General features: G+C 42.7%; 1 protein-coding gene across 2 annotated transcripts in view; it reads left to right on the top strand.

Annotated features, from left to right (window-relative positions):
• The window catches only part of BMPER (BMP binding endothelial regulator), a 253,177-nt gene that overhangs the window by 226,145 nt on the left and 11,897 nt on the right, over nucleotides 1-15,135 (top strand). For both annotated transcript variants that reach the window (XM_040434314.1, XM_040434313.1), the window contains exon 14: nucleotides 10,811-10,941. In XM_040434314.1, the coding sequence (XP_040290248.1) occupies nucleotides 10,811-10,941 (131 nt within the window). The remainder of the gene's footprint in view (nucleotides 1-10,810; nucleotides 10,942-15,135) is intronic.

Raw genomic sequence — 15,135 nt, 5'->3', positions numbered from 1 at the left:
AAATAGACATGTAATTTGATTAGGAAGTGTGTTACTGTATTGGTGGTCTTCACACCAGTTTACGGTCATTCTACCATGAATGGTATGTGCACAATGAGTTTTTTTACGCAGTTTTTGGTATTTGAAGACCAAAATACATTGTTCATTTGTATTAACATGCAGGGCATGATCCACTCAAACATATAACATGCAAGATGCTTAATATGAGGTTGAGTTCATCTTTATAGTTGTGTATTAGATCAATGGGTGCACATGTTACCCTACCCCTCTACCACCTTAAACATAACCACTTGAAATTATTTTTCTAAAAGCTTAGGGTGCTATAAAATAACAATTTTAGTAAAAACCACCCTTCACTTGTGCTGCCACTTCCCGGTTCCCTTTTATCAGTATCTTGGCCTCCAGTGATGACGTTTTGACACAGACATGTGACCACTAAAGAGATTACTCAGTGGGGTCATGTGTCTGTGTCAAAATGTCATCCCTAGAGGCTAGGACGTCAAGATCAGAGAAAGAGCAGCAAAAGATTGGTAAGATATTACGCAGTTTATTATTTTGTAGCATTCTAAACTTTTGGTAAAAAAATCAATTTTAACATTTCAAATGTCCTATAGATCACTTTTTTTTTTAAAGGAGTTCACCCTCAAAGGGTCTGTATTTTTAGTCCTACAGAAAAGTGATTATTTTGTCTGGGGAAATTTCCATTGACTATAAATTTTGTGGTGCAGGAAATATGTAATATTGGATGCCAACCATTCAAGTGAATCACCATCTGTGTAATATGGGCTGCTCAAGCCTACCAGAGCGAGAACTGTCATTTATTATTGGCCCTTTACCAAGGCTGGTTTTAGACAAAGTGTGGCCCTGGGCAAAATTGAAAGTGGGGCCCCAAATCCTGAAATATTAGACCAGAAGTCTGACAGGACTGAGCAGCAGCTGAGTGTAGAATGCCACATTATCTCTCTTTAGCCTTTCCACTGTAAGCTGCTGATCCTGCAACCTCTTTGGGTATGTTCACACAGAGTATTTTCTGTGCTTAAAAAGAACCACATCAGGTTTTTTTGGATGCATTTCTTTTCTGATAACAATTTTTGATGCAGTTTTGCTGTAGATTTTCATTAATGCCCATTTTCAAAGGGAATTCTGGACATGGAACCCGCATGAAGAATGGCCAGGGCACTTCATTTTTTCCATGGTGCAGTTTATATGCAGAAAAAAAGGGGTTGCCCTGAAGGGAAGGGAGAGCACAATGTGCATGCATGGTCATCCTCAATTTGCTAATAGTGTTCTGAAAATAGCTGATCACTGGCAATTCCATAGCAGTGAATGGAGATAATGCTGCGAATGCAAACTGTTATGGAGGATCTGTGGATGACACTGTTATGGGGGATCTGTGGATGACACACTCTTATGGGGGATCTGTGGATGACACACTCTTATGGGGGATCTGTGGATGACACACTTATGGGGGATCTGTGGATGACACACTCTTATGGGGGATCTGTGGATGACACACTCTTATGGAGGATCTGTGGATGACACACTGTTACAGAGGATCTGTGGATGACACACTGTTACAGAGGATCTGTGGATGACACACTGTTATGTGGATCTGTGGATGACGCACTGTTATGGGGGGGATCTGTGGATGACACACTGTTATGGGGGTCTGTGGATGATGCACTGTTATGGGGGATCTGTGGAGGACACACTCTTATGGGGGATCTGTGGATGACAAACTGTTATGGGGGATCTGTGGATGACAAACTGTTATGGGGGATCTGTGGATGACAAACTGTTATGGGGGATCTGTGGATGACACTTATTGGGGATCTGTGGATGACACTTATTGGGGATCTGTGGATGACACTTATTGGGGATCTGTGGATGACACTTATTGGGGATCTGTGGATGACACTTATTGGGGATCTGTGGATGACACTTATTGGGGATCTGTGGATGACACTTATTGGGGATCTGTGGATGACACTTATTGGGGATCTGTGGATGACACTTATTGGGGATCTGTGGATGACACTTATTGGGGATCTGTGGATGACACTTATTGGGGATCTGTGGATGACACTTATTGGGGATCTGTGGATGACACTTATTGGGGATCTGTGGATGACCCTTATGGAGGATCTGTGGATGACACTGTTATAATGTGTGACATAGCTTTACAGATTCCTTTATTAGCAGCCCTGGTCTGCTCCCCCCCAATTATAGGGAAAAAAAATAAAAAATCATGCTAATTTGCACCTCAGATCTATACTCCAATGCCTCTGTCGCCCCCCCCCCCCACCAATTAACTATGCAGACAACCTAAACAATGCCGTCTTCAATAGTTTATCTAAAGTCCTCTATGTCCCAGACAGCCATGCGGTAATTGAACGCAGTGTGGCAACGTCACAAGCACCACAAGCCACATCACAAGCACGCTGTTTGGTGGTGTCCTAAAAGTGCTGCAGACCTAGCTCTGGAGTCACAGGGAGCACACCGGACAGCGAGCACAGAGGCCACAGGGAGCGCACACAGGTGTCGCACGGAGCGCACACAGGGGGCGCACGGAGGGCACACAGGGGGCGCATGGAGGGCATGCAGGGTGCGCACGGAGGGCATGCAGGGAGTGCACACAGGGGTCACAAGAAGCGCACACAGGGGGCGCACGGAGCGCATGCAGGGAGTGCACACAGGGGTCACAAGGAGCGCGCACAGGGGTTCACACAGAGGGGGCACAAGGAGCTCACAGAGGGGGCACAAGGAGCTCACAGAGGGGGCACAAGGAGCTCACAGAGGGGGCACAAGGAGCTCACAGAGGGGGCACAAGGAGCTCACAGAGGGGGCACAAGGCGCTCACAGAGGGGGCACAAGGCGCTCACAGATCACTGACCATCAATACTTGAGGGCTGTGCGGGGCTGTTACAATGAGAGTGACCACCAGCAGCCCTGCACCATCCTCCACAGACACTATTGCATGCTTGGATGGACTTACCAGGTGCTTTCATAAGACAGGGTCCTAGGATCTCCTGCAGTCCAGCAGCTGAGGTCAGAGCCAGCAGAAGGCCCAGTCCTCCCAGTCTGATGTTTGGGCCTTGCAGCCTGGAGCAAGTGCAGTCAATGGATTTGGGGGCAGAGCTATGTTAGCTCCACCCACACAGAACATCTGATGTGTGTTGCAGCAGGATTCTAATGCTGTGCAGTGACCGAGGTCTGGTGAGACGGGGAGACTGTGTGAGGTGGACAGAAGACTGCTGCAGCATGTGAGAGTGCCAGTCACAGGGAGCATGTGGAGGAAAAAATACTCCAATCATCGGCCCATTTAAGTTTCAAACAGCAGGGGGCCCCTTTGCCCTGGGCAATTGCCCTGTTTGCTCCCCCCTAACGCCTGCCCTTTACTATGGATCATAGAGGAGTGACCAGAGCATGTGAATATTATCAAGGATTTTATATACTGAATTAATAGCATACCTAGTTACATACAAGGGTTGAAAAACTATATATCCATTAAGCTCAACCAATAAATGGGTGGGCATGTAAATTTAGAGAATGGGAGTGGGAACCAGAATTCTACACCTTTACCTACTGTAAGTGTTAATGTTAGGCCTCATGCACACGGACGTTTTTTTTGCGGTCCGCAAAAACGGTTTCCGTTGTACCGTGATCCGTGTCCGTTTTTTCATCCGTGGGTCTTCCTTGATTTTTGGAGGATCCACGGACATGAAAAGTGAAAAAAAAAAACTAAGTCAAGTTTGCATTGAAAATGATAGGAAAAACGGATACGGATCACGGACACGGATCACGGACGCGGATGACTATCTTGTGTGCATCCGTGATTTTTCACGGACCCATTGACTTAAATGGGTCCGTGAACCGTTGTCCGTGATAAAAATAGGACAGGTCATATTTTTTTCACGGACTGGAAAAACGGATCACGGACGCGGAAGCCAAACGGTGCATTTTCCGATTTTTCCACGGACCCATTGAAAGTCAATGGGTCCGCGAAAAAAAAAGGAAAACGGAACAACGGCCGCGAATGCACACAACGGTCGTGTGCATGAGGCCTTATTTAGCTCTAAACCTTTTTTAAACCATTAACTGTTCCTGAGGTAGACTATTCTTATGTTGAAGAAGCCTTGTCACCTCTGGAGACTGAACTTTCTGTTCTCTAGGCCGAGGCAGTGCCCCTTGTCTTTTAAGGGGGTTTTACAGGAACCAGCTTTATACCATAATTTTTGTCCCCTATTAGAAGCCCCTTCTCGAGACTAAAGGAATTCTTAAACTCTGTCATAACAAGGATCCTCCAAGCCCCTTATCAGTTTAGTGGCCCTTCTTTTTACTTTTTCTAGCTGCAGGGCATCCTTTCTATGAACTTCTGCCCAGAACTGAACCAAAGCTTTGCAAAGTGGTAATATTATATCCCTGTCTCTTGAGTCCATGCCTCTTTTAGTATATGACAATATTCAGCTACCCTTAGAAGCAGCTGATTAACATTGCATGTTGTAATTTTGTAAAACACTATAATGAATTACAAATTTAATGCAAATAAGAATAAAACTATTTTCTTAAAGGCAATTAACTGATAATGAAAGAGTCTGTCTGAGACTAAGGCTGCGTTCACACGGGCGAGATTTCCGCGCGGGTGCAATGCGGTAGGTGAACGCATTGCACCCGCACTGAATCTGGACCCATTCATTTCAATGGGGCTGTTCAGATGAGCGATGATTTTCACGCATCACTTATGCGTTGCGTGAAAATCGCAGCATGCTCTATATTCTGCGTTTTTCACGCAACGCAGGCCCCATAGAAGTGAATGGGGTTGCGTGAAAATCGCATGCATCCGCAAGCAAGTGCGGATGCGGTGCGATTTTCACGCACGGTTGCTAGGTGACTGTCTATACACTGTATTATTTTCCCTTATAACATGGTTATAAGGGAAAATAATAGCATTCTGAATACAGAATGCTTAGTAGGTGATCAATTGAGGGTTAAAAAATAAAAAAAATTAACTCACCTTGTCCTCTTGTTCGCGTAGTTCTCCCGGTCTTTAGTTCTTTAAAAAGATGAACTATGGGCTAAAGGACCTTTGGTGACGTCAGATCACATGCTCCAATCACAGGGTCCATCACCGCGGTGATGGACCCTGTGATTGGAGCATGTGATCTGACGTCACCAAAGGTCCTTTAGCCCATAGTTCATCTTTTGAGAAGTAAAGAAGAGACCGGGACTTACGCGAACAAACGGAGAAGGTGAGTTAATTTTTTTTATTTTTTTTAACCCTCAACTGATCACTTACTATGCATTCTGTTTTCAGAATGCTATTATTTTCCCTTATAACCATGTTATAAGGGAAAATAATAACATCTACAGAACACCGATCCCAAACCTGAACTTCTGTGAAGAAGTTCGGGTCTGGGTACCACAGTCGGTTTTTTATCACGCGCGTGCAAAACACATTGCACACGCACGATAAAAACTGAACATCGGAACGCAATCGCAGTCAAAACTGACTGCAATTGCATTCCTACTCGCGCGCGTTTGCCGCAACACACCGGGACGCATCCGGAACTAATCCGGACACGCTCGTGTGAACCCAGCCTAAGGGTACTTTCACACCTGCGTTTGATCAGGATCCTGATCAGTCTTACTAATGCCATCAGTTAGCATACATTTTGCCTAATCCGGCAGGCAGTTACGGCGACGGAACTGCTTGCCGGATCTCTCTGCCGCAAGTGTGAAAGTAGCCTAAAATGGGTTTTTCTTTATCAAAAACAGTGCCACTCTTGGGGTGTCAGGTATTGCACATGAGCCCCATTCACTTGGTTTGAAGAGTCTTGCCGAGTCACAAGTAACAAACCACATACTGTTGTTTCACATTAGGAGTCAGGAGCACTTCTGTTGACCAAAAAAATAAATTAAAAAAATGGAAAATGAACTGAAGGCTCAGAAATGAAGCCCAAGAGGTTATTATAATAAATTTGTGTCACCAGTAAAGAGAGCCCCAAAGAGAAAGGAAAAAAAACCTTTATTAACTATATAGTCACTTAAGGACCAATATGATGAAATGTAAGAATTTCATATGCTCTCTGGGAGTGTGGAATAGAGAAATGTTGGCAGCTGTAGAGTCAGAATGGGATGGAGCACTACGTGGGTGGGCTTGTACAAATTTAAAATGGACCTCGGCTGCTCCGTCCTTCCATTGAGATGTCCGTAGCTCATTTCTATTGTAATGTATTCACAGAGCAGTGTTACTTCAGTATTTTCATGAATGTTTTCATAAAGCTGAAATTATTTTGCTTTATGTTCTAAGGAGGAAATTAAAACCTTAATAATGGAACCTCCTGCAACCAACGATGACAGACATTTCAGCCACAAATCATATTGTATTTTCATGAATCTCATGAATATCTCATGAATCTCATAAATACATATTGGTGTTATTTACTAATAAATATAGAAATGACACTGTATACAATAGATAGATAGTAAACATAGTAAATAGATAGAGAGATGATAAATCGTTAAATAGAGATCTAGTAAATCGTTCCAAGGACAACAAAGCTAAGAAATGTCAAATATCATAGTTTGCTTTAAAAATGCTTTGGGGCAAATTTAGGCAAACTGTGTAAAAAATAATAATTTCCTGTTGCCCATAGCAATGAATCACAGTACAGCTGTCATTTTTCAAAGCAGCGTCAGGTTGCGTATGTGCACTGCTACTCCATGCATCTCTAGGTGGCTGCAGGAAATATTCCAGCACTGTACTTGGCTATCTCTGGCAGTCCCATAAAGTTAAATTGAGTAGCAGTGCTCATGCTCGACCTGCCAGTACATTTATTTGGAGGGTCCATGATCAGTGGCGGGCCTAGGTATCAGACCTCCATCCATGTAACACTTATGCCCTGTCCTGTGGGACAAAAATTTAAAGGGCAATTCTGGTTATAACAAGTCTATCTCTGTTTTTTCTGAGCTCACTTATCCATGTAGACCAGGAATGGCCAACCTGCGGCTCTCCAGCTGTTGCAAAACTACAACTCCCAGCATGCCTAGACTGCTTACAGCTATCAGCCTACAGCAGGGCATGGTGGGTATTGTAGTTTTACAACAGCTGGAGAGCGGCAGGTTGGCCAGCCCTGATGATTGGCAGCCTAACTTGTGGAAAAGGCATCCATACACATTAGTGTATTGTCAGCTGAACCTATTGAGAACAGCAGGTTTATCTGACAGTCTACTGTGTTTGTGGGGAGCTCCCAACTCTCCACCGACAGATGCTGTCGGGGAAGAGAAGGATTAGAAGAAATCAATTTTTTAGGCCAAACCTTTTGTTCTCCCAGGAGATAAGCCATGACCAGAGGTGTCTGGCAATGTCTCATTCCCCGTTAAATACACTTACATGTATGGGGGAACTGGGAGGGAGTCGGGAGAGATGAGCGAAGTAATCAAAAACAAAATTTGACTGCTTCGCCTAATTTCACAAAGAAATTTTATTTGTTACAAATTCCTTTGTCACGAATCGCATTCCATTGTATGTAGCAGGCGCAATGAAGGGGAAAAGTGATCGCTCCGCAACTCGTCATTGAAACCCCTCAGATGCCACGTTCAACACTGATCGCTGCATCTGACAATCACATTGAGGCTTTTGAGGGGTTAAAAACGAAAAAATACATATTCGCCTCATCCATTTGCTTGCGGACCGGCCGTCGCAACCATCGTCATTGAAGAAAACGCGCCAAATGTCACACATGCTAACGTGTTTACATCAACATGTCATCATGCTGGTCATTGACTTTCAATGGAGTTCATGATGGATCCTTCTTGGCTATGTTACAGATAATACAAACGGATCCGTTCATGACGGATGCATGCAGTTGTATTATTTGTAACCGATCTGTTTTTGCAGATCTATGACGGATCCGCCCAAATCGCGAGTGTGAAAGAAGCCTTACTGAATATTTTTCCATAAACTATAAATCTGCTCAGCTCCTCCTGCTCTATAGCATGCTTTCTGCAGACTGCACTGCTTTTCATGGCTCCAGGTTATGTTTAAATGTATTATGATTGTTAAATACCAGTCTTAGCCAACAGAGGGAAGCAGTGTCTGAGACACCTACTGTCTCTTCTCATATTCTGATCTGGTAGATATTGGTTCTACGATAATGTTTATAAAAATTTTGGGGTTGTGGCTGTTCTAAATAGTTTTTTCTTTTTGTGGAGGTTGTAGACACAAGCGAGCCCTAGCATCTGAAAAGCATGGGAGCTTTACATTACAGCTAGGGATGAGCAAATCAACTTCGGATGAAACATCCAAAGTCGATTCACATAAAACTTTGTTTTAATACTGTAGGGAGCAGGAGCTCCGTACAGTATTAGAATGTATTGGCTCCGATGAGCCGAAGGTATTGCTTCTCGCGAGACTTCGCACAATAACTTCATAAATTAATTTATACTGTAAAAGAAACATTTACCGAACTCGGGTTCGGTTCTAAGTGGTACAAATTAATTCATGAAGTTATTGCGCAAAGTCTCGCGAGAAGCAATAACTTCGGCTCATCTGAGCCAATACATTCTAATACTGTATTAGAATGAAGTTTTATGCGATTCGACTCGCTTATTCAGATTTGTCTATTTATTTTTTATTTTTACAGAGACAATCATGTCACACAACTTTTCCTGGCTGCTGAAAGGCAAATATGCCTAATAATATCCTGTACATAGCAAGCTTTGCATTGCTGCGCGATATGAAAGATTTGACTTTCAGGAGGTACAGAAATCTATGTGACAACCTCTGTTTGATTATGATGCTGCTATTAGTTGTCACACAAATCAAGGATAATTATAATAAGAATTGTAATATTTCATTTTTGGGAGGGAAACACATTTACATTTTATATTTTTTATTCCCCTAAAGTGGGGAAAATTGGCTTCTACCTCACAGGGTTTTTTTTTTGCCTTCCTCTGGATCAACTTGCAGGATGACAGGCCGAACTGGATGGACAAATGTCATTTTTCGGCCTTATGTACTATGTTACTATGTTACTATATTCCTTGTACTAAACACTGAATATTCCTCACTTTTGCACTTTACTATAGTAATAGCTGCTGCTATGGATAAACTGTATACACTGATCTTATGTATGACGCTTGCATGCAGCTCATCCAGTGCTTTTCACCATTGGAAACTGAAGTTTTGAAAAATATTTTTTTATAAATGATAGTGTTAGTGACTTGACATGCCTGTATCAAAAGCTAATTGGCCTGTATTGGTTAACAATTTGCTATTAAATGGAAGTTGTTATATATAATAGTAAAAAGTATAGGTGGAAAATTCTTTTAACCCATTAGTGACCTGCCGGTTTTGGGCATTAGGGACCAAGCAATTTTTTTCTTAATTTTTTCATCGTAGTATTCCAAGAGCTGTAACTTTTTATGTTTTACAGTTGATATAGCTGTATGAGGGTTTGTTTTTTTATGCGGGACAAGTTGTAGTTTTTATGGCACCAATTTAGGGTAAACATAACATACTGATTAACTGTTTCTGGGGAGAGGGTGGAATGGGAAAACCAGCAATACTGCCACTGAGTTTATAAATTTTGCGGCAATTATTATTCGGCATAAATACCATAATGTTACTCCCTTTATCAGTACGGAATACCAAATAGATATAGTTTTTTGTATGTTTGACTACTTTTACACAATAAAAATCCTTAAAAAAAACAGGCCTGTGGTGCTCCGCTGGGCCCCCTCGATGTAAACATGTGGTTTGAAATCACTGGCCGTGGCGCAGACCAGGTCCCCTTGCGTCATGTGACAATCTGTCATGATGTAAGGAGAGCCTGTCACCTCCGTGGCCATTGCCAGATCAGATGTTTAGAGTGAGGGAGCCCAGTGGAGCATCACAGGCCTGTAGGAGAATCGGGAGCCAGCGCCCAGAAGCAGGTAAGTAATCTTCCCTTCACAGGTCCGGTAAAGTATGTGTGTGTGTGAGAGGGGGGTTGCCGAAATCCCCTTCCCTCCCCATTTTTGCGTGACTCCTTTAAGTTTATTGGAGATTCCTGGACTAACTGGTGGCTTTTATTGAGCAAGTCTTGAGGGCGTGTCATCTCATTCCAGTCTGTCCCGAATGACAAACTTTTATTGCGCCACACATAGTGAAGTTCAACCAAACTTTATCTCTCAAATTCTTTTTAATATACTCACAAGAGTCGTTAAAATTCAGGCATTTAAACAATAAAATCTGTAGGGCGGTGCTACAGATTTTATTGTTTAAATGCCTGGATTTTAACGACTCTTGTAAGTATATAAAAAAAGTATTTGAGAGATAAAGATTGGTTGAACTTCACTATGTGCGTCGCAACTTTGTAATCCACAGGAGGAACTCGTACGATAGAGATTGCCTTTTGGTGGAAGTCTGTGTTCTAGCTACACAAAAAGAGCTGTTGCTTTTCCTTGACTTTGCACTCTGACGCTTTGAAGTGTGCCCGGCAGCGCGACTACCTTTTGAATCTACTGAGACTTATGGTGAAAATCACCCACATCACACGGTTGGTCTGCGGCTATTTGGTTCAGAATATGTTCTCAAATATCTCATTAGGGACTTATTAGGGACTCCATCAATTTGCTGGACCATAGAGCTGCAAAACGTGTCTCTACCTGATGAGATATATTTAATAACTCATTGTACACTCCATTGATACCTATGACAACTCCATCTATATACACTGTGAATGTGGATGATGCTCTATATTCCTCATGTATCTCTCTCCACTGGATGCATAACAATCACCATCCTCTTTATTTTTCTCTCCTTTAGATCATGTGTCACTGACATGTGCGAGTGCCCGATGCATAAAAACTGCTACTGTGAATCATTAATAGCCTATGCCAGAGCATGTCAGAGGGAAGGTGTGAATGTCCCCTGGAAGCCTGAAAATAACTGTGCAGGTACTGTTCGGATTATATTGTGAATAATTATTAGTTCTATTGTCTTCATTTTCACCATGTTTATCTTAAAGGGGTTATCCCATGACTAATGTAAAAATGAAAATCAGACATCCTATAGTACGTGACAATCTCTAACAAAGCTAGGACCAGCCCTGTACCTCACATGGATCCAGAGATCTCCACATTCATTGCACCAATTGTTCTGCTGGATTTATTTCAAACTGTTAGCATAGGGAACGTGTCCTTTATCAGGGGCATGTCATATCTGCTGCGGCTTGTGGCAGTTGAAGGATGGAACTGGGCACAAAAGGGTGTGACTGATGGAGCGCCCCCGCCCTCTGTGCACAGAAGACCTGATTTTTATCAAAATAAAAAGAGAAAAAGCCCAGAATCTATCATTCTATGATTTCCTTTATAGGGGTTGGCCCATCTGCAACATTCATGGCACATCGTTAGGATATACCATTAATGTCAGATAGGTGCGGGTCCCACCTCAGGGACCTCCTTCACTTCGGAGAAGTTATTACTCATGTGCGGTGTGCTCTCCACTTTTCACAATGGCAGTTTCAAAAACAGCCAAGCAAGCACGCTCAGCTACTTTCAGAAGTCTCATAGCGGTGACTCAAGAGCGAAGCACACAACCACAGCCGTCTCTCCATCACCGCTGTGGGACTGCTGGAAGTTTTTGAACGAAGGGTGGCTGAACGGATGGTGGCAGTACACGCACAGCTGCTCTCTGTTCACTTCAGGGTCTCATTCTGGAGATAGGAGCGGGTCTCAGACATTGGACCTACACCTATCTGACGATGGCATGCCCTAGCTATATGCCATCAATATCCCAGATATGAATACCACTTTAGACACTTCAATTTAAAAAGAGGTACACTTAAAATGTTACCTGCAGATTGTCTTATATACAGTGGATATATGCTGTAAATGCTGTTTCTTTATATTTTTATTTTTCGAAAGCTTTGTTAGATGATCTTTGTAAAAATATACCATAAAGCTGCACATGGTAAGCAGGGTCAGCATAGGCACCAGAAGTGCTATCTCCTTATATTCTAACTATTCTAGCTATTCTAACACGGAATCCACTACTGTAGTAAAATGGATGTCTAAGGCTACTTTCACACTAGCGTTATTCTTTTCCGGCATTGAGTTCCGTCCTAGGGGCTCAATACCGGAAAAGAACTGATCAGTTTTATCCTAATGCATTCTGAATGGAGAGCAATCCGTTCAGGATGCATCAGGATGTCTTCAGTTCAGTCTTTTTGCCTTTTCAGGACGGTGAGAATACTGCAGCATGATGCGGTTTTATCTCCGTCCAAAACAGATCCGTTTTTTGCAGTCTGTGCATGCTCAGACTGCAAAAAAAGTGAAAAAAATAAATGCTGGATCCGTTTTTTCGGATGACACCGGAGAGATAGATCCGGCATTTAAATGGATTTGTCAGACAGATCAGGATCCTGATCCGTCTGACAAATGCTATCAGTTTTCATACGTTTTGACGGATCTGGCAGGCAGTTCCAGCAACGGAACTGCCTGCCGGAATCCTATGCCGCAAGTGTGAAAGTACCCTAAGGGTACGGCCCCACGGTCAGATTTCCTGATTCGGAAACCAAAATCAGGAGTGGATTAAAAAAAGAGGAGAAGTTTTAACTGTTATTTATACTTTCAGTTTATAATTATTTAGAGGGTATGTGCTTTACACAAAAAATTCTACTGGCATGTCCTCTTTATTACTACGTTAAGGGCTCAGACACATAGCCTTATCCGACTCCATCAAAAACATATCCTTGAAATTGGATAGCTTCCATGTGCATTTGTTTTTTTCTAACCCCCATCAATGGAAAGCGCTATGCTCATCCTCAAAACGGACAAGAATAGGACCAGCACTGAGATTCTTAGATCAGGCCCATGCATCTGTGAAGAAAAACTGATGTTCGCATGGCCCAATTGAAATGAAGAAAAATATGGTCATGTACATGAGCCTTAACAATGTGGCAGCAGTAATGTTAGTATGTTTAACATAAAAAAATGATATGGAATGGTTCTAATCTGTCCACCCCAGATATACTTTTTGGATGATAGTAGGAAATAATATAATAGCTTCTATTTGAGGGTACTAATATTGGTATTCGAATATCAGGTGTTCTGCAGTCTGTGTGTTTTAGTCGCTATACCTACTTTTCACCACTAGAGGGAGAAGAGTGCTTGTTAAAGTGGATATCCCGGCAGTTAGTAAAGCAATGCATTTACTGTACTGTTACCAAGTATACTTTTTTAAACTCTGGATAGGAATGTGGGATGCAAAGAGTTAATCTGAAAGCAATAATGACACATAAAGATAATTTCCACCTAAAGTAACAAGTTAGGTTTTTCTGATTTTGAGGCTAATATTTATGCCTGTGGTGGTCGGGTAGTTTATTTCTTAATATTCATTTCAAGGTAGTCTACAGCGATGTAAGGGTTAGTATATTAGGGATGTTTCGAAGATTCATTAGTGGTTGCTCTATCCCTGCAGACTGTAGCAGAGGAAGCTCAATGCAGCAATCCTGCGACGCAGACATGAGGGCACGACCGAGAACTGTGAAGCGGAGCTTTTGAAACTTCACCATTTTCTGTGCTCATTGTCTCAGAAAGACAGGTTCTAGGCGCCAAATCTGACACCTCTCGCACAGACGTCAGCTGACAGACACATCAACTGTGAAGCCTGAAGCTGGTACCCGAGAGAGTGCCGATTACCTTAATTGTCAGACTGAAAGTCAGAAAATCCGATATTGTCTGGTTCTGAGGGGTTCCAAAAATTGTTTTTCTCTCGGTGTGCATATTGTACATGTTCATAGGCTCTAAAAATCCATAGGGGGGATTTATCAAAACTGGTGGAAAGGTAAACCGGCTTAGTTGCCCATAGCAGCCTACCACATTCCACCTTTAATTTTTCAGAGCTCCTTTGGAATATGAAAGGTGGAATCTGAGTGGTTAAAATGGACACCTAAGCCGCTTTACCTTTTCACCAGTTTTAAAGGGATTTTCCCATGATTTACTGTATGTACAAAAAAATAAAAAATCATATATAATCTAGTACAGTCGTGGCCAAAAGTTTTGAGAATGACACAAATATTAGTTTTCACAAAGTTTGCTGCTAAACTGCTTTTAGATCTTTGTTTCAGTTGTTTCTGTGATGTAGTAAAATATAATTACACGCACTTCATGCGTTTCAAAGGCTTTTATCGACAATTACATGACATTTATGCAAAGAGTCAGTATTTGCAGTGTTGGCCCTTCTTTTTCAGGACCTCTGCAATTCGACTGGGCATGCTCTCAATCAACTTCTGGGCCAATTCCTGACTGATAGCAACCCATTCTTTCATAATCACTTCTTGGAGTTTGTCAGAATTAGTGGGTTTTTGTTTGTCCACCCGCCTCTTGAGGATTGACCACAAGTTCTCAATGGGATTAAGATCTGGGGAGTTTCCAGGCCATGGACCCAAAATGTCAACGTTTTGGTCCCCGAGCCACTTAGTTATCACTTTTGCCTTATGGCACGGTGCGCCATCGTGCTGGAAAATGCATTGTTCTTCACCAAACTGTTGTTGGATTGTTGGAAGAAGTTGCTGTTGGAGGGTGTTTTGGTACCATTCTTTATTCATGGCTGTGTTTTTGGGCAAAATTGTGAGTGAGCCCACTCCCTTGGATGAGAAGCAACCCCACACATGAATGGTCTCAGGATGCTTTACTGTTGGCATTACACAGGACTGATGGTAGCGTTCACCTTTTTTTCTCCGGACAAGCCTTTTTCCAGATGCCCCAAACAATCGGAAAGAGGCTTCATCGGAGAATATGACTTTGCCCCAGTCCTCAGCAGTCCATTCACCATACTTTCTGCAGAAGATCAATCTGTCCCTGATGTTTTTTTTGGAGAGAAGTGGCTTCTTTGCTGCCCTTCTTGACACCAGGCCATCTTCCAAAAGTCTTCACCTCACTGTGCGTGCAGATGCGCTCACACCTGCCTGCTGCCATTCCTGAGCAAGCTCTGCACTGGTGGCACTCCGATCCCGCAGCTGAATCCTCTTTAGGAGACGATCCTTGCGCTTGCTGGACTTTCTTCGATGCCCTGAAGCCTTCTTAACAAGAATTGAACCTCTTTCCTTGAAGTTCTTGATGATCCTATAAATTGTTGATTGAGGTGCA

The sequence above is a fragment of the Bufo bufo genome, chromosome 5 (assembly GCF_905171765.1).
Source record: "Bufo bufo chromosome 5, aBufBuf1.1, whole genome shotgun sequence".
Taxonomy (NCBI): Eukaryota; Metazoa; Chordata; class Amphibia; order Anura; family Bufonidae; genus Bufo; species Bufo bufo.
The sequence above is the reverse complement of the archived record's forward strand: the minus strand, read 5'-3'. Positions and strand labels throughout refer to the sequence as shown.